General features: G+C 44.9%; 1 protein-coding gene across 1 annotated transcript in view; it reads left to right on the top strand.

Annotated features, from left to right (window-relative positions):
- Window positions 1-20,522, top strand: part of LOC311129440 (mannosyl-oligosaccharide 1,2-alpha-mannosidase IB-like) — a 101,210-nt gene extending 80,688 nt beyond the window's left edge. The window contains exons 11-15 of the mRNA XM_084161723.1: window positions 2,946-3,061; window positions 3,599-3,818; window positions 4,309-4,481; window positions 17,591-17,706; window positions 18,082-20,522. Of these exons, the coding sequence (XP_084017849.1) occupies window positions 2,946-3,061; window positions 3,599-3,818; window positions 4,309-4,481; window positions 17,591-17,706; window positions 18,082-18,214 (758 nt within the window). The 3' untranslated portion in view covers window positions 18,215-20,522. The remainder of the gene's footprint in view (window positions 1-2,945; window positions 3,062-3,598; window positions 3,819-4,308; window positions 4,482-17,590; window positions 17,707-18,081) is intronic.
- The last annotated feature ends 5,146 nt before the right edge of the window (window positions 20,523-25,668 follow it).

Here is a 25,668-nt window from a genome sequence, read left to right as displayed (position 1 = left end):
TAACTCTGTTTATTACCCTGACTGAGAGAGAGGTTTAATTACTGTCTCTGCCTCTCACTGCTCAACCTGACCCCCCCCCCCCACACACACACACACACACACACACACACACACACACACACACACACACACACACACACACACACACACATACACACTGTGCCCTACTATGTCTACCCCTCTCCAATGTTGTTTGTGTAGGTTTTTGTTATTTCTCTTTTTTTCTCAATCTCTCCATCCCTCCATATGAAAATGAATTATTCATTTCAACTTCTCTCTCCTCTCTTTTGCCAGGGGAATGCCAATTTTGCATAGAAAACATTTTACTATGTGTCTGTGAGTCTCTTCAGCTCATCTCTCTTGATCGCTCTCCTCTCTCTCCTCTCTCCTCTCTTCTCTCTCTCTGGGCACACTTTTGCTGTGAGTGTGTGTCTTTGGAAGAGATGGGAGGAGGATTGTCACTCAAAGTAATGAGCAGTGTGTGTGACTATGGAAAATACACAAAGTAATCGTGTTGCCATAAATCTATACCTCTGTGTGTGAGAGATGTGAATGTTTGTGTTGTAGCCATATAGAAAGTGGCAGTGTTAAATCAAAGACATGTCTGTAGGTATTTCAAACCGACCCATGGAGAGAGTGACAGACATACAGACAGACCTACGAGTAATGTTATCATAATAAAGCCCCAGCTGTCAACTACTGTAAAACTGTCTGTTCCAGCAGCACCTTTGTTAGCATTAGCTCTCTCCTGACTAACATAACACACCACTGAAACATCTGCTGAAGAAATGCCCATCTCTCCACTACACGCCTCTCCCCAGCGCTGGACATGCTATGCTAACGAGCCCAGCCAGCACATTTCACACAATATTCACTTACCATTAGCCATAAGCATTTAGCCGTAAGCCCCAGCACTAGCTGTGGACTAGGACCGCCAATGGCTCTAGCCCCACTGCTCTCAATGACTCCCTCAGCATTGGTTAGCATCGTTAGCTTCACTGTTGATTAACACTGCTGAGTCATAAGCTGGCTAGCTGTGTTAGCGTCAGAGCATGGCTTTAGCCAGAGGGAGGCGGAATGCTATTCATTGACTACAGCTCAGCATTCAACACCATAGTGCCCTCAAAGCTCATCACTAAGCTAAGGATCCTGGGACTAAACACCTCCCTCTGCAACTGGATCCTGGACTTCCTGACGGGCCGCCCCCAGGTGGTAAGGGTAGGTAACAACACATCTGCCACGCTGATCCTCAACACGGGGGCCCCTCAGGGGTGCGTGCTCAGTCCCCTCCTGTACTCCCTATTCACCCATGACTGCATGGCCAGGCACGACTCCAACACCATCACTAAGTTTGCCGACAACACAACAGTGGTAGGCCTGATCACCGACAACGATGAGACAGCCTATAGGGAGGAGGTCAGAGACCTGGCCGTGTGGTGCCAGGATAACAACCTCTCCCTCAACGTGACCAAGACAAAGGAGATGATTGTGGACTACTGGAAAAAAAAGAGGACTGAGCACGCCCCCATTCTCATCAACAGGGCTGTAGTGGAACAGGTTGAGAGCTTCAAGTTCCTTGGTGTCCACATCACCAACGAATTATCATGGTCCAAACACACCAAGACTGTCGTGAAGAGGGCACGACAAAGCCTATTCCCCCTCAGCAGACTGAAAAGATTTGGCATGGGTCCTCAGATCCTCAAAAAGTTCTACAGCTGCACCATCGAGAGCATCCTGACTGGTAGCATCACCGCCTGGTATGGCAACTGCTCGGCCTCCGACCGCAAGGCACTACAGAGGGTAGTGGGTACGGCCCTGTACATCACTGGGGCCAAGCTTCCTGCCATCCAGGACCTCTATACCAGGCTGTGTCAGAGGAAGGCCCTCAAAATTGTCAAAGACTCCAGCCACCCTAGTCATAGACTGTTCTCTCTGCTACCGCATGGCAAGCGGTACCGGAGCGCCAAGTCTAGGTCCAAAAGGCTTCTCAACAGCTTCTACCCCCAAGCCATAAGACTCCTGAACAGCTAATCATGGCTACCCGGACTATTTGCACTGCCCCCCCACCCCCACCCCATCTTTTTACGCTACTGCTACTCTGTTAATTATTTATGCAATGTCACTTTAACTCTACCCACATGTACATATTACCTCAACTAGCCGGTGCCCCCGCACATTGACTCTGCACCGATACCCCCCTGTGTATAGCCTCCCTACTGTTATTTTATTTTACTTCTGCTCTTTTTTTCTCAACACTTTTTTGTTGTTTTATTTTACTTTGTTATTAAGAAAAATGCATTGTTGGTTAAGGGCTGTAAGTAAGCATTTCACGGTAATGTCTACACCTGTTGTATTCGGCGCATGTGGCAAATAAAATTTGATTTGATTTACACAATAGCATCTCTTAAGGTCCTGCTGGCTAACAAATGAAGCTAAACAGGGTAGTCTGTGAGAGATTGATCAAGTGTGTGTGCGTGTGTGTGCGTTTGTTTGGCTACCATCTGTGTCTTCTCGCTGAGCGAGAGTTGGCACAGCCTCTGGCTCACTGTAATGTGGTGTCACTGTAATTAGGCCAGCTATAAAGGCTTAATCAACTTCTATTGGGACATTGGGGACATTAAGATGGAGTACATCAGAGAGAGAGTAAACAACCACGATCATCTAGTCTCTGCCATCATACTGTAAGGGGGACAAAGCGTCTCCATGTCGTTTTTTTCTGTAACTTAAAAATCCTTCTCTGAAGAATAGTGTTGGCTCTGGTTGGAGTTTGGAAGAAAACATCCAATGAATAAATTATCTTCTCCCTTTTTGTCCTTCCCTCTTATTATTTCTCTCTCCCTCACTTTGTCCCTCTTTTCCCACCCTCTCATCTTTCTCCCCCCCCCCCCTCCCTCCCTCCCTCCCTCCCTCTCTCTTTCTCCTCTCTCTCTCTCTCTCCCCTGTAGACCATACATCAGTAGGAGGTCTGGGGGACAGTTTCTATGAATACCTGCTGAAGGCCTGGCTCATGTCAGACAAGACGGACACAGAGGCCCGCAAGACCTACGACGACGCCATTGAGGTACGCACCACCTTTACCTGGTCTCCATGGAGGCGAGCAACCCTTAACTGTCTCCATGGAGATGGACCACCTTTATCTGGTCTCCATTGAGATGGCTTTGATTGACATACACACAGCTGTGTTTCAACTATCCTACCCTGAATTAGCAACTACCTTGCTCTATATCCTTCTTACCAGATAGTTAGGATTGCGCCTCAACTCCTCAAAGTCCTTTAACTGCAGTGTAATGGGCTCCATCTTTGCATTTTAATCAGTGAGTGATTTAACAGGAAGCAGATGCCTGGACTCTGTTGCCAGTTATTGACATTGATTGATCAAGTACAGTAGGTGCCAGGGAGAGGAGGAGAACAGACGATTCTGCTGCTTCTCTCAAGGACTGGAGCTGAGGACACTTAAACAACTTTGTTCCTGTTCCCTCTACTGTGCCAGGGACTAACTACCTGTCTTCTATCTCTCTCTCTCCTCCCTAAACACACACATACACACACCTACTCCTTCTACCATCACCACACATATCCTTTCCGCACCTCCTTCCAGGCCATCGAGCGCCACCTGATCCGTAAGTCCAACGGCGGCCTGACGTTTATCGGGGAGTGGAAGAACGGCCACCTGGAGAGGAAGATGGGTCACCTGACCTGCTTCGCCGGGGGGATGTTTGCTCTGGGGGCCGACGGCTCGCCTGACGACAAGGCCGGACACTACCTACAGCTGGGGGCTGAGATCGCACACACCTGCCATGAGTCCTACGACCGCACCGGTGAGACAGAGAAACACACACACACTTAAACATATAGAGAAATCAAATAAAGTTTAGGTATAAATGGTAACTTATTATGGGGTGGTTTGGTTGCCATGGATTTGAGTTGTCGCCAAGAGAACATAAGTGCGATGGTGAGTCAGATTTTGTGTGAGCTTAGAATAATGATGTGTTGGGTTTTTTAAGTGTGGTTACCATGGGAATTGGCTGATCTTCCTAAAAGTAAAGTTTTACAGTGATGATATTTTCTAGTTTTTTATCCGGCTGTCTCTTTTTATGAACTTGTGTTCTGTTCCCACACACAGTGACAAGGCGTGCGGAACAAATCTGTCTGCTGCTTGATCACTGTAATCTGTTCCTATTACATTCTAACTCCAAACGTTTAATTGGCAGGAAATGTGTTGTGTACTTATTGCTCAACCAGAAAAATCAATGGATATTGAATCCCTCTTTTTTCTCTCTCTCTCCATCTCCCTCCCTCTCTCCATAGTGTTGAAGCTGGGTCCAGAGGCCTTTAAGTTTGACAGTGGCCTGGAGGCGGTGGCGGTGCGTCAGAATGAGAAGTACTACATCCTGAGGCCAGAGGTCATCGAGACCTACTGGTACATGTGGAGGTTCACCCACGACCCCAAATACAGGCAGTGGGGCTGGGAGGCAGCACAGGTGAGCCACTGGAAAATCACTCAACTATTATTACTACTACCATATTGCCGTTATGCTTTTACCTATCCATCCATTCCCAGTCCCTTATGAACCCGCAGCAACTTCTCTGCTTGGCTGAAGACTCAAACTGCTCTATGTTCGCTACATACTTCAGTTTGAGACTGCCGTCGTTGAAGTTGTTTATGACAGCGATTGGATCAATCAAAACGCCGCTTTACCCACGTGTGTTCTGGCTCTGTCCCAACCCAATGGTTTCTGGGACCAATCATAATGATTAGAATGTGTTTGCGTTCTAGAAATTGTCGGGGAGGTACTCAGATCCAGACTCATTGCAGAGAAGAAAGGGCCTGGCGTAGCGTTTGGGTAGCCGGGCAACTTCTCTGCACCAGTGTAGATCTGAAAGAATTGGATAAGTGCATCGACCCATTGCATCTGTAAAAGGAGAGAGGATCAGTGTGAACACACAACAGACTAATGCTACTTGAGAAAGGAGTATTCTCTGTTCTTATCTTTTTTCTCTCTCCAGTTATCCTCTTTTTGCCATATTTTTTCCCTCTTAAGGCTTTTATTTTCAACGGTCAGATTGAAACACTCTTCTGCCTCCCCTTTCTCTCACTCGTCCTCTCAACCACTCAATCACACTGCTCTCTCCTTCTGTTCCTTTCTCTGGCTTCCCTCCTCTCCCTCTCTCCTCCTCGCCACCACTCATCTATCTCATCTCTCTCCCTCTTTCCTCCCTTCTCCTTATATCTCCTCTCCTTTGCCCCCTCTATCTATTCCTGTGTGTTTGTGTGTGGAGTGTTTTTTGTGTTGGTGCTCTTGAGAGCTGAGCGCTGTTGTGGTTCTGAATGCAGCCTGAGTAATTGAGTGGAGATGGGAGCTCTCTTCTTAATTCTACCACTACTGCTCCTCTGCACCACGCAACCCTCTGTCCTTCCCTCTCCTCCTCTCTCTGTTCTCTCTTTCATTTTCACTTGCTCTCATTTTCTATTTGTGCTGTCTCTCTCTCTCTGCCTTTATATTCTTTCTTTCTCTCTCTGATCAGAAACGTAGCTTTGCTTTTCTCGGTGACTATGGCACTCTCTCCCTCGCTCTCTCTGTTGCTTTCACCCTCTGTCGTGCGCTTTCTCTCCCTCTCTACCTCTCATAAAAAGCATCAGACAGGTTCTACACAGAGTTTGATCTCCCTACCTTTCTCTAGTGCTACACTGTACTCGTGCACCATCACATCAGATCACGTTTGATCACACACGTTTTCCATAAGTACATGGAGTAGCAAACCCGGGCATGCCCCCTGGGATTTTTTTCCCCTCTATTTTGGTAGCCTCTAGTACATTCTAATGCCTTGATTCCATCCAAAATACACAGTTAAATTATTGAATACTTAAACAACTTTACCTCCCAGATTGGTAATATGAGTTGTGGTATTGCGTAGAAAGACATGACTCTACAATTAAAATTACAGAAAATCTATGAATTCAGTGTGTTAGTTGTTTTGCATATCATCTAGGCCTATGTGATCAGGACGATCTTCTAAGTAAGATAACCTTTTTTAACATTAAACCTGTCTTCTCTTGAGATTAAAGTCATATTTACAGTTTTGCTGCAAGATATAAATTGCCACAATGATGTTTGTTATTCATATTATGTATTTTATTGACTCTGCTGCTGTGGACACTTAGGGTAAGGAAACCAATGTGTCATTTTGTAATTTGGGTGAACTATCCCTTTAACAGTTTGGCTTGTCAATCAATCACTGTGGGTAGGGTTGTCAAGGGAGGGGGCAGGATGTTTGTGAGTCACAGAGTTGGTAGGGTTTCAGACCTGTCAATCAAATAGTGTGGGTGGGACTTTGAAGGAAGGCAGTAGATTAGTAATCTAGTAAGAAAAACTAGTCTAATCTACTAGCGGTGTAACGGTACAGGTATTCGTACCAAACTGTTTGGTACGGGGACCTTGGTTCGGTCCGCACTGTGAACCCAAAATAATACATAGAAAAAATATTTACAAAATAAAAACACTACGCCTATATGCTATGTCTACGCTGCCTTGTAGGACTATGCCTCTTGAATAAATCTGAAATGGTAAAAAAACTAACATTTCAGGCTATTCTGTTAAAACAGCTAGAGCCTATGCACATGTTGTAATCAAAATTCGAATCTTATTTGGTGCATTTCAAACTGTCCTTTTGTGAGGCGCAACCGGGTACTAGTTCTGTACGATGGCGAGTGGTGGATAAACCAGAATTGGAGGATCCTCCATCGTTTAAATCTCCAGTTTGGGAACATTTTGGCTTCCTAGTAGATTACAACGGCGATGGACAGAGTTGTGGATAAAACGTTAACATTATGTCACCACGCTCAATGAGAATAGCCTATGTAGCTGCCAACACCTCAAAAATGTTGACACATTTACACCAACATCACCCCAGTATACCGGAGCAAGACGGAAACGCAAAGAAACAACAACACAACATTGCCTCCACTCTGCATTCAAGCAGCCTTAGGCAGCTGATTCTGACTAGGCCAAAGAAATTACAAGCACGATAGGTAGGCTATGTTTATATATATATATTTTACAGTCTTTGGTTTATAGCGGCGGATATGCACCAATTCTCGGTGGTTTTCAGTTAATTGACCAATAAACCCTGTGTTGCGCTTACTTAACAGTGACAACCCATCACATTACCCCGGAGTGGGAGATGTAACATGCTACAGACACGCCCTCTTTATGCTTATCTGGGACTGAAGGAGGCAGTGTCATGGTGCGTTCGTAACAAAGATAAAAGTGGGAACTTACCACAAACGACTGGGGAAAATCCACTTGAATGGCCCTCCAACTGGTAATTACTAGTGCGAAACTCGTCTATCATCCTGAGCACCCACTTCTCCCACATGGTAACCTCTGACGCCACCTATTAAGTAAATGGTATCTATAATAGTATTTTCGGCAGTTATATGCAACAACAAAACTTTATTTATAAAAAGCAATCTATTAATGTGGTTTTTGAACTATTTAATTTGTTTACAAGCATGATAGCTGTACTTTTAGTTGACGCAGCTTGTTGGCCATTAGCCAATCGGTATTTCTCAACCAGTTCAAATCACATGAATGCATCCAACTGGTATTTATGACTTCACAACTTGTAAATTCCCAATTTATTTAGAAACTTGAGAGGCCCAGCATAACAATCCTATCACAACAAACAATGCCAGGAACATTGTGAATGCTGAACATTGTAAATGGCATTTAATTTTCCCGCTGTACCGAAATGTGACCCCAAAACCGCAACACGTACTGAACCGTGGGTTTGGTGAACCGTTACACCCCTATAGTCTACTCTTTCAATGACATTTATTGTGGCAAAAACAAAATCTAGTCTACTATTTCAATGTAGTTTATTGTGGCAAAAATCTAAGAAAAAAGGTTGTGTTCTGTCAAGTAAGCATGGATTCCCTGTTGAGAAACAATATAGAATTAAAATAGTCCCATGTAGCTCAGTTGGTAGAGCATGGCATTTGCAACGCCAGGGTTGTGGGTGCGTTTCCCATGGGGGGCCAGTATGAAAATATATGCACTCACTAACTGTAAGTCGCTCTGGATAAGAGCGTCTGCTAAATGACACACAAAAAAAATTATGGTTTGTAAAATGCACATATTTTCAGGGGGAGGACACCCAGACCCCCTGCCAGATTGTGCACCCCCACTTTTATACCAAGTGAGGCACCCATGAATAGACCTACAGGTATAATTGAAGAATGAAGCAGGTGTTAAACATGGGCTTTGCTACACAAAAAGCAGCAGTTGACTACTCCTTTATTGAGACTTTAATCAATACAGTAGGCCTATATCAATATCTTGAATAAAACCATATAAGTATCATGACATCAGGATTTAGAACCTTCAATCTGTTTTCTTTTATCATATTTTGGACCAGAATGAGGCTCTCTCTCCACCACCTATTGTTCCTGCAGTGAGGATTCAACATCAGACCTCTACATGCTTTGTAAGTAGGTAAACCTGCAAAATCGGCAGTGTATCAAATACTTGTTCTCCCCACTGTGTATATATATATATATATATATACACACACACATATAGACATATATATACACACATATAGACATATATACAGTGGGGAGAACAAGTATTTGATACAGTGCCAATTTTGCAGGTTTTCCTACTTACAAAGCATGTAGAGGTCTGTAATTTCTATCATAGGTACACTTCAACTGTGAGAGACGGAATCTAAAACAAAAATACAGAAAATCACATTGTATGATTTTTAAGTAATTAATTTGCATGTTATTGCATGACATAAGTATTTGTTACATCAGAAAAGCAGAACTGAATATTTGGTACAGAAACCTTTGTTTGCGATTACAGAGATAATACGTTTCCTGTAGGTCTTGACCAGGTTTGCACACACTGCAGCAGGGATTTTGGCCCACTCCTCCATACAGACCTTCTCCAGATCCTTCAGGTTTCGGGGCTGTCGCTGGGCAATACGGACTTTCAGCTCCCTCCAAAGATGTTCTATTGGGTTCAGGTCTGGAGACTGGCTAGACCACTCCAGGACCTTGAGATGCTTCATACAGAGCCACTCCTTAGTTGCCCTGGCTGTGTGTTTCAGGTCGTTATCATGCTGGAAGACCCAGCCACGACCCATCTTCAATGCTCTTACTGAGGGAAGGAGGTTACATGGCCCCATCCATCCTCCCCTCAATACGGTGCAGTCGTCCTGTCCCCTTTGCAGAAAAGCATCCCCAAAGAATGATGTTTCCACCTCCATGCTTCACGGTTGGGATGGTGTTCTTGGGGTTGTACTCATCCTTCTTCTTCCTCCAAACACGGCGAGTGGAGTTTAGACCAAAAAGCTCTATTTTTGTCTCATCAGACCACATTACCTTCTCCCATTCCTCCTCTGGATCATCCAGATGGTCATTGGCAAACTTCAGACGGGCCTGGACATGCGATGGCTTGAGCAGGGGGACCTTGCGTGCGTTGCAGGATTTTAATCCATGACGGCGTGGTGTGTTACTAATGGTTTTCTTTGAGACTGTGGTCCCAGCTCTCTTCAGGTCATTGACCAGGTCCTGCCGTGTAGTTCTGGGCTGATCCCTCACCTTCCTCATGATCATTGATGCCCCGCGAGGTGAGATCTTGCATGGAGCCCCAGACCGAGGGTGATTGACCGTCATCTTGTACTTCTTCCATTTTCTAATAATTGCGGCAACAGTTGTTGCCTTCTCACCAAGCTGCTTGCCTATTGTCCTGTAGCCCATCCCAGCCTTGTGCAGTTCTACAATTTTATCCCTGATGTCCTTACACAGCTCTCTGGTCTTGGCCATTGTGGAGAGGTTGGAGTCTGTTTGATTGAGTGTGCGGACAGGTTTCTTTTATACAGGTAACGAGTTCAAACAGATGCAGTTAATACAGGGAATGAGTGGAGAACAGGAGGGCTTCTTAAAGAAAAACTAACAGGTCTGTGAGAGCCGGAATTCTTACTGGTTGGTAGGTGATCAAATACTTATGACCTTGTTCTTATTTTTTATTTGATTTATTTCACCTTTATTTAACCAGGTAAGCCAGTTGAGAACAAGTTCTCATTTACAACTGCGACCTGGCCAAGATAAAGCAAAGCAGTGCGATAAAAACAACAACACAGAGTTACATATGGGGTAAAAAAATACATAAAGTCAAAAAGATACAACAGAAAATATATATACAGTGTGTGCAAATGTAGCAAGTTATGGCGGTAAGGCAATAAATAGGCTATAGTGCAAAATAATTACAATTAGTATTAACACTTGAATGCTAGATGTGCAAGAGATTATGTGCAAATAGAGATACTGGGGTGCAAAATAGCAAAATAAATAACAATATAGGGATGAGGTAGTTGGGTGGGCTAATTTCAGATGGGCTGTGTACATGTGCAGTGATCGGTAAGGTGCTCTGACAACTGATGCTTAAAGTTAGTGAGGGAGATAAGAGTCTCCAGCTTCAGAGATTTTTGCAATTCGCTCCAGTCATTGGCAGCAGAGAACTGGAAGGAATGGCGGCCAAAGGAGGTGTTGGCTTTGGGAATGACCAGTGAGATATACCTGCTGGAGCGCAGACTACGGGTGGGTGCTGCTATGGTGACCAATGAGCTAAGATAAGGCGGGGATTTGCCTAGCAAAGATTTATAGATGGCCTGGAGCCAGTGGGTTTGACGACGAACATGTAGTGAGGACCAGCCAACAAGAGCGTACAGGTCACAGTGGTGGGTAGTAAATGGGGCTTTGGTGACAAAACGGATGGCACTGTGATAGACTACATCCAATTTGCTGAGTAGAGTGTTGGAGGCTATTTTGTAAATGACATCGCCGAAGTCAAGGATCGGTAGGATAGTCAGTTTTACGACGCCATGTTTGGCAGAATGAGTGAAGGAGGCTTTGTTGCAAAATATGAAGCTGATTCTAGATTTAACTTTGGATTGGAGATGCTTAATGTGAGTCTGGAAGGAGAGTTTACGGTCTAACCAGACACCTAGGTATTTGTAGTTGTCCACATATTCTAAGTCAGACCCGCCGAGAGTAGTGATTCTAGTCGGGCGGGCGGGTGCAAGCAGCGTTCGATTGAAGAGCATGCATTTAGTTTTATTGCGTTTAAGAGCAGTTGGAGGTTACGGAAGGAGTGTTGTATGGCATTGAAGCTCGTTTGGAGGTTTGTTAACAGTGTCCAATGAAGGGCTAGATGTATACAAAATTGTGTCGTCTGCATAGAGGTGGATCTGATAGTCACCAGCAGCAAGAGCGACATCATTGATATACACAGAGAATAGAGTCGGCCCGAGAATTGAACCCTGTGGCACCCCCATAGAGACTGCCAGAGTTGCAAGTTGCAGCGGAGGGTGCAGAGCTGGTGGCCGGGGTAGGGGTTGCCAGGTGGAAAGCATGGCCAGCCATAGCAAAATGCTTATTGAAATTCTCGATTATCGTAGATTTATAGGTGGTGACAGTGTTTCCTAGCCTCAGTGCAGTGGCAGCTGGGAGGAGGTGCTCTTATTCTCCATGGACTTTACAGTGTCCCAAAACTTTTTGGAGTTAGTGCTACAGGATGCATATTTCTGTTTGAAAAAGCTAGCTTTGGCTTTCTTAACTGATTGTGTATATTGGTTCCTGACTTCCCTGAAAAGTTGCATATCGCGGGGGCTGTCAAGGATGTTTTTGTGCTGGTCAAGGGCAGTCAAATCTGAGGTGAACCAGGGGCTATATCTGTTCTTAGTTCTGAATTTATTGAATGGGGCATGCTTATTTAAGATGGAGAGGAAAGCACTTTTAAAGAACAACCAGGCATCCTCTACTGAGGGAATGAGCTCAATATCCATCCAGGATACCCGGGCCAGGTCAATTAGAAAGGCCTGCTCGCTGAAATGTTTTAGAGAGTGTTTGAAAGTGATGAGGGGTGGTCGTTTGACCGCGGACCCATTACGGACGCAGGCAATGAGATCCTGGTTGAAGACAGCAGAGGTGTATTTAGAGGGTAAATTAGTCAGGATGATATCTATGAGGGTGCCCATGTTTACAGATTTAGGGTTGTACCTGGTAGGTTCCTTGATCATTTGTGTGAGATTGAGGGCATCTAGTTTGGATTGTAGGATGGCCGGGGTGTTAAGCATATCCCAGTTTAGGTCACCAAGCAGTACGAACTCGGAGGATAGATGGGGGGCAATCAATTCACATATGGTGTCCAGGGCACAGCTGGGGGCTGAGGGAGGTCTATAGTAAGCGGCAACAGTGAGAGACTTATTTCTGGAAAGGTGGATTTTTAGAAGTAGAAGCTCAAACTGTTTGGGCACAGACCTGGATAGTATGATAGCGCTCTGCAGGCTATCTCTACAGTATATTGCAACTCCACCCCCTTTGGCAGTTCTATCTAGACGGAAAATGTTGTAGTTGGGGATGGACATTTCTGCATTTTTGGTGGCCTTCCTAAGCCAGGATTCAGACACTGCTAGAACATCAGGGTTGGCGGAGTGTGCTAACGCAGTGAATAACTCAAACTTAGGGAGGAGGCTTCTGATGTTAACATGCAAAAAACCCAGGCTTTTACGGTTACAGAAGTCAACAAATGATAGCGCCTGGGAAGTAGGAGTGATACTGGGGGCTGCAGGGCCTGGGTTAACCTCCACATCACCAGAGGAACAGAGGAGGACTAGAATAAGGATACGGCTAAAGGCTTTAAGAACTGGTCTTCTAGTGCGTTGGGTACAGAGAATTAAAGGGGCAGATTTCCGGGTGTTGTAGAATAGATTCAGGGCATTATGTACAGACAAGGATATGGAAGGATATGAGTACAGAGGAGGTAAACCTAAGCGTTGGGTAACAATGAAAGAGATAGCATCACTGGATGCACCGATTGAGCCGGTCTCCGCGTGTATGGGGGGTGGAACAAAGGAGCTATTTGAGGCAGTTTGAGAGGGACTTGGGGCTCTACAGTGAAATTGTATAATAAGAACTAACTGGAGCAGCAATAGGCAAGGCATATTGACATGGGAGAGAGGCATAAAGCAATCACAGGTGTTATTCGAGAGAGCTAAGACAACAACTGGTAATGGCGATTGTCTTGGCGAAAAGTTTGGGCTGAGGATAAACAGATAAACAGGACACGGTACCGTGTAAAAGGAACAGTCCAGCAGGCATCAGCTGTGCAGCTGAGTGGTCATAAGGTCCAGTGAACAGCAATATGTGAGTCCGAGAGCAGTTCGAATTGGTGCTACAGCACAGGCGAGCAGGAAGCACGGCTGTTGAATTGCGTGTGCTAGCGGGCCGGGGCTAGCAGATGGATCTTCGTGGTCATCGCAACGGGAAGCCTGTTGAAACCACAGACGATTACGTCGGCAGACCAGTCGTGATGGATTGGCGGGGCTCCGTGTCGACACTAGGAGGTCCCGTCCGGTTGACAGAGAGGTAGATAGCCGGAAGATGGGCCTGACTCGATGCTAGCTCAAGGCTGGATGGTTAGTTATGGTGTCTGTGGATAGGTGGTCTAGCCCAGGCCCGAAGTACAGATGGAGGTCTGGGACGCTGCAGTGTGTGTTCACACACACATCGGATGCAGTGTTCCATGAAAAATATAAAATAAAGTTCCAACCAATGTTCCTTCTAAGATGCGCGAGAGTGCACAGCTCCCCCGAAGCACAAGATTGAACTTCCCTCAACTTTCTAGAGTTTTCCCAATTAGTTAACGCTATCAGCGTTTCCCTTTACTGTGGGAATTGTGATCGAATCAACGCAATATTAGCCACTTTCACTGCAACATACCGAAACAAAACTAACTATGCAAGATATTTTGTTGTAGGCAGAACGCATCGGAGTAGGATTCTATTGCATTGACAGGCACGACTCTACACAGACCGGCGCCATAACCAATCAGAGCTGCAGTAGGCCTGTATGCAAATAGACCATTGCCACATATGGATATGTGCCATTCACTTTGAACTGGACTGTTTTTACAGCATGAGCAGTCGTGAGTAGATGTGCTTGTTTTGAGATCAAAGCGAGAGCTACAGCTGCATGTAGCCATGTGTGTACATTTGTTGTTCATATCCTTTGCTAGTTAGTGAGTTATTAGCCCAGTTATAGATCATTTGTAGTCAGCAATGGGGGAGTGATTGCTTCCTACAAGAACACAAAACGTGTGCATTTCTAGACATCTTTGAAAAGCAAGTCAGGTAAAGAGCTTTTTTTTTTGTCTTAAAGTGGTATTGTTGTATTTTGAGACATGCTTGAATAAGCTAAGTGGCCAATGGGCAGAGGGTAGCATAATTTGTCTGATTCTCTGTACTAATGGTATGGGAATAATGATGCATTTTATTTTGTAAAGTGGTTTCTTGCATCAAACAACACAACAACAAAAAATCTGTCACCTCCTTGTCTGAAAGACCAGTGGATAAACAGGTTAATGTCAGGCCCTGCATGTTCTTTTTCCCAATAGTCTCATGGAATGTAGGCCTACATTGAACACCACACATTGGCTGCTACTGTATGCTGAATGATAGAAAAATGTTATGGGATGCATTTTATCCATAGCTTTTGATGGTAGGCCACTCTGGTAGGCCTACATTATGATTAAATAGCCACAGTAGCCTACTTGACCACTGTTAAAACTAACTTAAAGCAGTACAGACTCAGTGTTCACAGTAAATGCGCGCCGGATGTTGCAGAGCATTTTCTCAACGCTCAAGTTTGCGCTCAGCAGACCTGAGATTTGCTCAGTGATTAAAAACATTTGAGGGAACATTGGTTCCAACTCCTTCAGAGGGATTCTGTTGACCGCTACTAACTCATAGAGGGACATTAAGAGAGAACAAGACAAGGACATATTTAGGGGGGGCAGCAAACTCATCGTACTCTGTTTAACTGTGTTAGTTAACAGATCCACCATATTTTACAGAGACATTAGCTTAAAATCGCAATTAAACGCATTGATTCTATAGACTGGAGTGGTGATGGATAGAGAATGTCTCCTCCAACCCTCCCTTAAACAAAAATTGCAATGGAATAAAAGTCTACCCATATCCTGACTTAACCCTTTAACTCGTGGGAATTGGCCTATATGGATGGGGCTAAATTGAAATGTTTCTTACAGAAGAAATATGAAATGCATAACCATGGTAGCAATTAAAAGGGAACAGTTTGGATATTATTGGAAAAAATATTAGAATCAAGGTGAGGACACAACTGTTCACCTGACAAAATAATAAATCCAAACATTACACTGTTGATTGTATGTGCATTTTACATTTACTGTACTTTTAAAATCTGAAAATACTCTGGATACATTAATGAAATGATAGGGGCAGGTGCAAGGACTAACTGGTGTCTCCCAAGTGGCCACACACCTCTCCAAAGTGTGCACAGTTCCTAAGTAATTTCAATGCACTTTTATGAGTCAAAGAAGAGTCTATATAACTATAAGGTGTTTTTCTTTAGCTCTCCTAGCTGTGCTGTTGAGGAACTAGAGCAACCACACTTGTAGTTGTTTTGTTTGGAACATAGCCCTGCATCCCGCCATCTCACAATTACTGTTGTTATTTACGCAATCCAAAAACTGCACATTTAAAATCGTAATCTATGTCAGGCAATTCAGATAAACTTTTTGGTGCGCATAGAAAGGAGTCAACAGTGTATTCAGGTACATGTTCCACAGCAAATGTTCTTCACAATAGACAAACAGGTTCATTCTGTTCAGAACAACCCAGGGTATGATCAAACAGGCTCATTCTGTTCAGAACAACCCAGGGTATGATCAAACAGGCTCATTCTGTTCAGAACAACCCAGGGTATGATCAAACAGGCTCATTCTGTTCAGAACAACCCAGGGTATGATCAAACAGGCTCATTCTGTTCAGGACAACCCAGGGTATGATCAAACAGGCTCATTCTGTTCAGAACAACCCAGGGTATGATCAAACAGGCTCATTCTGTTCAGAACAACCCAGGGTATGATGCCATGTCATCTTGTAACTGTACATAATATAATAATAATAATATAATATGCAATTTAGCAGACGCTTTTATCCAAAGCGACTTACAGTCATGCGTGCATAAATTTTTTTTGTGTATGGGTGGTCCCGGGGATCGAACCCACTACCTTGGCGTTACAAGCGCCGTGCTCTACCAGCTGAGCTACAGAGGACCACAACATCGGTACATCTAACATCGTGATCATAAACGTTGACACTGTATATCTTTCCCCCTTCTGAAAACCAGGTGGCGAATCGCATCTCTGCATGTCCGGCCGACATATCAGCATGGATGACGGATCACCACCTCAAGCTGAACCCTGGCAAGACGGAGCTGCTCTTCCTCCCGGGGAAGGACTGCCCGTTCCATGATCTCGCCATCACGGTTGACAACTCCGTTGTGTCCTCCTCCCAGAGTGCGAAGAGCCTTGGCGTGACCCTGGACAACACCCTGTCGTTCTCCGCTAACATCAAGGCGGTGACCCGATCCTGCAGGTTCATGCTCTACAACATTCGGAGAGTACGACCCTGCCTTACACAGGAAGCGGCACAGGTCCTAATCCAGGCACTTGTCATCTCCCGTCTGGATTACTGCAACTCGCTGTTGGCTGGGCTCCCTGCCTGTGCCATTAAACCCCTACAACTCATCCAGAATGCCGCAGCCCGTCTGGTGTTCAATCTTCCCAAGTTCTCTCACGTCACCCCCCTCCTCCGCACACTCCACTGGCTTCCAGTTGAAGCTTGCATCCGTTACAAGACCATGGTGCTTGCCTATGGAGCAGTGAGGGGAACGGCACCTCTGTACCTTCAGGCTCTGATCAGTCCCTACACCCAAACGAGGGCATTGCGTTCATCCACCTCTGGCCTGCTGGCTTCCCTTCCTTTGCGGAAGCATAGTTCCCGCTCAGCCCAGTCAAAACTGTTCGCTGCTCTGGCACCCCAATGGTGGAACAAGCTCCCTCACGACGCCAGGACAGCGGAGTCACTCACCACCTTCCGGAGACATTTGAAACCCCACCTCTTTAAGGAACACCTGGGATAGGATCAAGTAATCCTTCTACCCCACACCAATTTGTAGTCGCTCTGGATAAGAGCGTCTGCTAAATGACGTAAATGTGCCCTTGAGCAAGGCACTTAACCCTAATTGCTCCTGTAAGTCGCTCTGGATAAGAGCGTCTGCTAAATGACTAAAATGTAAATGTAAATGTATATGACATGAGTTTTATGATATAGAAATATGAAGTACACATTTGAACTCATGGGTTCATGGCTTGTTTGTATGGCATCAAAGCGGTATTTATTATAATCCTCAAAATCTTTCAAAATACATAGTCATCTTAATTTACAGCATTTCCCTCACTCAGACAACAAAACATGTGCAAATGTTGCCCAATTAGCAGGAGGGATGGGGGCAACTTCTTGTTGTGTGCGGTGCTCAAGTTCAGAACGGCTGTCAGTCAAAACTCATACAGCTCTGACGTAATTTATGGCATGTTACTGTACAGCCACTGCGTTCCAATTTAGGCGCTTATCAGTGCCAAATCTGCAATTTTCAAACCATATGATTAACAGTGCTGCTCTCTGTCTCCCCCTCCAGGCTATAGATAAGTACTGCAGGGTCAGTGGGGGGTTCTCCGGGGTCAAGGACGTCTACTCGTCCAACCCAACCTACGACGACGTCCAGCAGAGCTTCTTCCTGGCCGAGACGCTCAAGTAAGTCCTCAGCCATTTTGGATCAAGACTGCACACCCAGTAGCTCTCCAGGAGAAGGGTTGGCCAGCCCCTGTTCTAGGGTGATATTACACTGGTTGTTGTTTTAGGCTGAGGTGAGGTGGAGTGGATGGGGCAGCTCCCCTGTGTCCTGTTCATTCACTTCCAATTGGTTTGAGATGGGGATGTCCTGGCCTCGCAGCTCCCAGAATGCACTGAAACTGTGTGCTCTACTACCCTCTGCTGGTGACTGTTTATTGCTGTTCACATTGTCTCACCTGTACCATACAAATAGCACTGATGAACAGAATATAGCAGCTGAATATTGTCTACTCTCTCCCTCCTCCTTCTCACTCTCCCTCTCTCTATCTTGTCCAGGTATCTGTACCTGTTGTTCTCCAGTGATGACCTGATGCCTTTGGAGAGCTGGGTGTTCAACACGGAGGCCCACCCCCTGCCGGTACTGCACCTGGCCAACCTCACCCTCCCAGGGAGCCAGGCCCAGCGGTAGAGACCATGGGTCCTCCAGGGGACCATAGCAGCCCTGCCTGCCTGCCTGCATCTCTCCCTCTCAATACTACAGACTGCAGAAGGAGAGAGCTCAGACCATTGTAGAGTGGAGGGGACTGGAACAATAGCCTCTCTCTCGCTCGCTCCCTTTCTTATTCTTTAATTCTCTCGCTTTCTATAGCTCTCTCTGCTGATCAGAAGGACGGAGGGTGCGTTTAGCTTTTGTGATTGGCTAGGAAGCTCTCGTAATGTGACTTTTTTTTGTCAGGAGGCTTGATTTGTTTTGACCAAACTGTCTCATAACGGACGCACACAGGAGCGAGAGCGTGTGTATGGAGTCTGAACAAACAAACAGACGGACAGACTCTTCTCTGAAGGGATATGTATATTCCAGACAGTCAGACTGACAGTAAAACTGAAGACTATGCGATCAGTGGGGTTTGTTGATTTGTTTTTTCATTCTATCTTTTGGACGCTGATTGGCGGGGACACAACAGTGTTACCCTCCTGGTCCATCTGTCATTTTCTGTTTACTGTCTTGACCTGGAACTGTATCAGTGTCGCTTTGTGGACGGGGGCAACGGCTTAATGCGTCCTCCTCTGGCACCTTTCAAAAGTGGGTCGGTGAAATGGAACTGATATCCCTTGCATTCTCTATGCTACATTCTGCCATTTCTGTTCTCTCTCTCTCTCTCTCGCTCTCTCTGTCCCTCCATCTCTCATCATTAGCAGGTGACATACAGTAGCTTAGCCTGGCCTCAAATAATTTTGTTGCTGCTATTCAACCGATGCTGCTTCTCTCTCCTCTCAACCTTGTCTTATCACTCCATTCCACCTCCATCTTCTCTTTCTTGTCATATCTCTTCACTTCTCCAATCACTCCTCTCGCCTGGTTGATTTCTGTTCCTGTCTTTCCATAAATCACTAACACTCCACAGGCAGATTGGGACAGGGCTTGTTTTGGCCGTGATTCTTGTATGCTGATAAAATGGCCCCCGTGGATAAATTGTTATGCACTTTGTTGTTTGGATTACTGAAAGGGAAAAGGGAGTGGAGTTACAGCACTGTAGGAGCTGAAGACACAAAGCCCTCCATTTATTATCTCTGTGTCTTTGACTCCTTTTAAATTGACTGACATGGAGCCATATTGTTGCTCTACCACTACCACTGATGGGTATGGCCTGGCGTTTTTCCTGTTCAGGAACAACTCCCCACCCTACTGATGGGGTTCTACCTAAACTGTTTCTTGTTCTCATTCCAATCACCACTCGCAAATTAGGACTTGGGCTCTGTTGAATGTTATGCCATTCATTCTCTATGGGCTGTGTTCTTAATGGACCTTTTGTGTTTCATATGAATGTTGTTTCTGCAACAGTAGATGGAATACAAGGAACTCTGCTGTGTTCAGTGAGGAATATGTGATTGGTGCATTGGAGAGGTTGGGGAGGGGGATACTTTAGGTTTAGGGGACTGAAGGTAACACTGGGAAATAGAAATGTACCCTGGAAGAAAGAACATTTTTGTTGGACGTATCAATTAATTTAAAGCCTTATCAAGTGTTGCTATGTGATGCCTTTGGCCAATACTGTGTTTTTTTTATTTTTTCAATTTTCATTTTACAAAATGTTATTCATACACAAGCTCATACACCACTTACTTGTCTAAGAGCAACCCAGCTGTCCCTCTAGCAGACCCATGATGATGAAGGAATAGTGATGATGATGATGATGTTGGGGTTGGGCTGATTACAGAACCACTCACCTTGCCAATCGATAAAGCCATACTATATTTGTGTTGCTGCTTAGCTAATTGGTTGGTTTCTGTCACTCATTTCTCATGTCTTAAATGAGTACTACCTGGCTGCACCTGTACAACACCTGTCCCACCGTCTCACTCTATTTATTTTTCCTCAGCTTCTTTCTTTCTCTGTCACACCCTTTCTACTCCTTCATATCCCTCCAGTTTCTATTCCTCTCTTTCTCACCTGCTATCGCTCCCTCTGTCCCCATCTGTCGGCAGCTCAGTGTCTCCCTTCTCCTCGTGGTGGTGGCAGTAGCAGCAATCTACTGGTGTAGAATGTTATGAAGTATGTTTATCACCTCCATCTCAATCTCTGACATCCTCAATCTGACATCACTGCTTCCTGTCTGGGGAGGAAGCCCAGGCATTCTTTGCCACTGTCAGGCGCCGGGAGGATGTTGATTTTGAAAAAAGTGTTCCGTATTTGTATTTTTACTGAACAAAAATATACCTGTAAATATGTTTAAAATGAGACAATAAAGATGTTATGAAAAGTGAACAGAATAACTAAAACCGTGTCTTGGTAATGTTTGTTTCCTGTTGTTTACTCTGTTCCCTTATCTAATGCATTTACTCGCAGGATTTAGCTTGCGGTGTTCAGCACCTTTTTACTATACCTTTTGATAGAAGGTGAAGTCGAGTCTTCTCTTTCAGCTCCTGTCCTGAGGGGGGCAGTCTTGGTTAATAACCAAAATACAAAACATCAATTCAACAGCTAGTATGGCTTAACAATAACGTTTCATTGATTTCAAAGATTTTAAGATTCTATTCTAGACTTTCAACACCCAAACTTGTGATCGGACGCTTGGCAGTAATGACTTGTGTTATAATCCCAGTATCTAAAGATTAAAGTTTACTGTGCTGTCCCTCATATGTGGTGCTGCCTGGGAATTACAGGAATTGCAAAGAGAACTCCGGCACACTTTATCTTTACGTGTGTCGTTGATTGTCTGTTTACGTTTCAATCTGGGACCTTTCTGCCCCAGTCAGTCAGCTGTGCCCTGCTCTCCATGATGTTATCTGAGTATGAAGCCCTTAACAGTTACAGGGAGCAGCAGGTCACAGTCCTGGCATGCAGCCTCTGCCCACATCACCACAGCATGGCACTCTACACTCTCTCTCTCGCTCTTCCTCCCACTTTCTGACGGATGTCTGCTTGGCACCACTCAACCCCCTGTCTGTCAAAGCCTAGAAGAAGTAATCATGACAGATGTTAATAGAAGACAAGTGGTTATATTATATAACTGAGTCATAAAACAGTATGTCAGTGCAGAGATATATTTTTTTCAGTTTTGTTTTGTTTTTTGTTGATTTGAGCAGACCAGTTCAGTAATGTTTCCTCCATCTGTCCAAATAGGGATGGCGGTCTCTCCTGCTCGCATCCACCCCTCATTTCTCAGTCTGTCATCAGTTGGCGTGATAATGGGCTGACAGGTCAGGATGGATAGGCAGAGAGCAGGGCCTGACCCTTGGACATCCATCTGACCTGAGGAGAACCCTTGTGTCATATCGTTTCCAGATGAGGATCTTCAGACGTACAGGCCGCATCTTAATAGTCTAAAATTGCTTCCTCTCCTCTTCTTCATCCGCACGGGTCTGAAAGCACAGGATAGGTGAAAGCGCTATGGTGTTTGCATACTGGTGATTTGCTTCCACCTGTCCAGGTCTTTCAGATCACTGCAGATCGAGGAAAAGAGACAAATAGAAAACACAAAGCCACTTGAGATGAACCCACTACTAATGTATCGGTCCAGATGGCCAGAAAGAGGACTGGCAATAATGCAGCATAGCAAAACACATGAGTAAACTAAGCCTTGTCTGTTTCTAGAAAACCTTTCAATTACGTTATAAGGATATATTTGACTGTGCTCTTGAAGAAGGGGCTAGTCGGATGTGGGTAATAAAGAAGCTTGGGACAATATTTGGGCATTGATTTCTATCGCTGGTTATCTGGCCACTGATTGCTCCTCTAAATTTCCTTATTAGTTGACGTCAAATATTTGTGTTGTCTATGAACCGGCAGCATGTCCTGCTCCTGTAGGCTCATTCATCTGCACACAGCCTGGAGTGGAACAGAGGTGAGTGTATGTGCGCGTGTATTTGTGTGTAGAGGAACAGGACCGGTGTGTTGAGGATGGGACGCTGCCAAGGTTACAGTGATCTGAATGGGTAAATACAGACTTGATGTCCCAAGCAAACAACTCTCTTTCACTTTTCACATACACAGTACAAAGGATTCGAGAATCTTCACTAGACAAGGAAGCCTTGAAATGGGGCGATAATTATTAAGATCACTACTATCCCCACCCTTATGGAGTGGCAGCACAAGAGCTGATTTCCATACTTTTTGAATATTCCCTGATAACAATGGTAAATAACAAATGTGGGTTATTGAGCCAACAATGATGGGCACTGCACACTTAAGCAGACCAGGATCCAATTAGTCAGCCCCTGTGGATTTCTTGTCTATTGCTAGCAAAGCATCCAGGACTTATTTTTCTGTAAATAGCCTAAAAGAAAAGCTTTTACTATTTTTTCTCTGATCATTCAGCAAGTTTCCCCTATCATTATCCAGCCCAATATCATTGTGAATAGGCTTAGAAGTTCTTCATAGATAGCCCACTGAAATAAAATGGTGATTAAATGCATCAATTATGTCTTTTTTTTCCATAATGAGGCCAGTGTCTGAATTAATTTGTTGTGACAGAGAGGAGGAAGTAGAACCCCTCAGGGATCTGACAGTTTTCCAGAATTTTGTCGGGTTCCCATTACAATCTGAAAGAGCGGTTACATAATAATCAGATTTAGCCTTTCTGATTTGTTTTACACAATGATTCCTCAGTTGCTTAAAAGCTTGCCAGTCCAGGCCTAAGCCTGTGTTCTTGGCCTTGACCCAAGCATCATCTCCTTTATGAATGACTTCTGATGTGTACCAGGCATTCGATCTACCTTTAACCCTTCATTGTTTTAAGGGAGCATGATTATCCACAATAGTATTGAAGACATCTGCAAAGAGGCTGAAAGCTAAATCAGGATCAGGGATAGCTGAAATACAATCCAAGGTCACTAAAATAAAGATCATGTAAAAATGCCTGTTCACTGACGTTTTTAAAGTTCCTCTTTGTGATGACACAAGGCTTAGATTTTTGTATTCGCACATCTCTAACACAAACAACAGGGCAATGGTCACAAATGTAATGGGCAAAGACACCAGTAGAAACTCTCTGGTGTATTCGTTAAAATAAGATCAATCAGAGTTGACTTTGAAGGATCTCAATGGTTGGGCCGTGTAGGCTTAGTCACCAGCTGGGTTAGGTTTAGATCATTACACATGTTTTTTAGATTGTCTGAAGCCTGCATTTCCCAATCATAATTTAGGTCACCCAGGATAATAACTTCTGATTTAGTAAAAGAAGACAACAAACTAGGTAACTCCTCGAGTGCACCAAGGTTAGCCGAGGGAGGACGGTAGACCCCTGTAACAGTTATGGATACATTTTTCCCCAGACAAAGTCTTAAAGATAGTAGCTCAAATACTTTGGCAAGGGAAATGGATTTCAACCACCTCTACCATGTCTGTCAGCTCTGAACACATGATAACCCTCAATATTAATGTCAGAGTACAGAATGTCCCCAGAGATCCAAGTTTCAGTCAATACCAGAATAACCGGATTTGTCTGCATAGCCCAGATCTTGATGTAATCCAGTTTAGGAAGTAAGCTCCTAATGTTCAGATGCATCAACCCAAGACCTTTAGGATTTTTAAAGTTACATGAAAACTCCAACTCAAACAAGCTACGTTCAAAAAAATTTTTCCAAGATGGCGTAGCAGTGCGGTCGCTTTTATTCATTGTCCTTGTGTAAATATCCCGTTTCTTGTTTTTTTGTCTATTTTGTATATATTTCTCAATTTTTACTTTTCATTCTTTAACTAAATATACTTTCCTGCAACCCGCCTCACCCAACGTGGAAAGGATTCTATTATTTCTTTATAACTTTCATCAAGAACCTTAAGCTGAAACTAGTGCAGCTGCAACTGAATGGCTACTTGCTATTAGTCACCGTTAGCGTCTTCACCACTGTCCGTGGCCTTCACTATCCACCAGCCAGCTCTAGCTCTAGCCTGGACAATTCGTCGGCCAGTCTGCACAGCGTGCTATCGACCCAGAGCTTATTGGACTTTCTGCCGGAATCACTGGACCCGAGCGCCGGATCATCGCAACCAGCTAGCTAGCTGCAACCTGTTGTTGGCTAATTACCATTGCCCTATAGCAAGCACCAGTTAGCCTTGAGCTAGCCTCAGGCCCATCTCCCGGCTATCTACCTCTCTGTCAACCGGACGGGACCTCCTAGTGTTGACACTGAGCCCCGCCGATCCAACACGACTGGTTTGCCGACGAAATAGTCTGATGTGGTTTCAACAGGCTTCCCGTTGCGACGACCACGAAGATCCATCTGCCAGCCCCGGCCCGCTAGCACACGCAAACTACAACTGGGCTCCCTGCTAGCTGTGCTGAAGCACCAATTTGAACTGCTCTCGGACTCACATATTGCTGTTCACTGGACCTTATGATCACTCAGCTGCACAGCTGATGCCTGCTGGACTGTTCCTTTACACGGTACCCTGTCCTGTTTATTCTGTTTAGCCTTAGCCCAAACGTTATCGCTATTTCCAGTTGTTGTCTTAGCTCTCTCTAATAACACCTGTGACTGCTTTATGCCTCTCTCCCATGTCAATTATGCCTTGCCTATTGCTGTTTGGGTTAGTTCTTATTATACAATTTCACTGTAGAACCCCTAGTCCCTCTCAAACTGCCTCAAATAGTTCCTTTGTTCCACCCCCCATACACGCCGAGACCGGCTCAATCGGTGCCTCCAGTGACGCTATCTCTTTCATTGTTACCCAACGCTTAGGGTTACCTGAACTGTACTCATATCCTTCCATATCCTTTTCTGTACATAATGCCCTGAATCTTTTCTACAACGCCCGGAGAACTGCCCCCTTTATTCTATGTACCCAACGCACTAGAAGACCAGTTCTTAAAGCCTTTAGTCGTATCCTTATTCTAGTCCTCCTCTGTTCCTCTGGTGATGTAGAGGCTAACCCAGGCCTTGCAGCCCCCAGTATCACTCCTACTCCCCAGGAGCTATCATTTGTTGACTTCTGTAACCGTAAAAGTCTTGGTTTTCTCCACGTAAATATCAGAAGCCTCCTTCCTAAGTTTGAGTTATTCACTGCGTTAGCACACTCCGCCAACCCTGATGTTCTAGCAGTGTCTGAATCCTGGCTTAGGAAGGCCACCAAAAATTCAGAAATTTCCATCCCCAACTATAACATTTTCCGTCTAGATAGAACTGCCAAAGGGGGTGGAGTTGCAATCTAGTGTAGAGATAGCCTGCAGAGCTCTATCATACTATCCAGGTCTGTGCCCAAACAGTTTGAGCTTCTACTTCTAAAAATCCACCTTTCCAGAAATAAATCTCTCACTGTTGTCGCTTGCTACAGACCCCCCTCAGCCCCCAGCTGTGCCCTGGACACCATATGTGAATTGATTGCCCCCATCTATCCTCCGAGTTCGTACTGCTTGGTGACCTAAATTGGGATATGCTTAACACCCCGGCCATCCTACAATCTAAACTAGATGCCCTCAATCT

This window comes from Coregonus lavaretus, assembly GCF_964263955.1.
Source record: "Coregonus lavaretus genome assembly, chromosome: 5".
NCBI classification, from domain to species: Eukaryota; Metazoa; Chordata; class Actinopteri; order Salmoniformes; family Salmonidae; genus Coregonus; species Coregonus lavaretus.
This window is presented reverse-complemented; position numbering and strand designations above follow the sequence as displayed.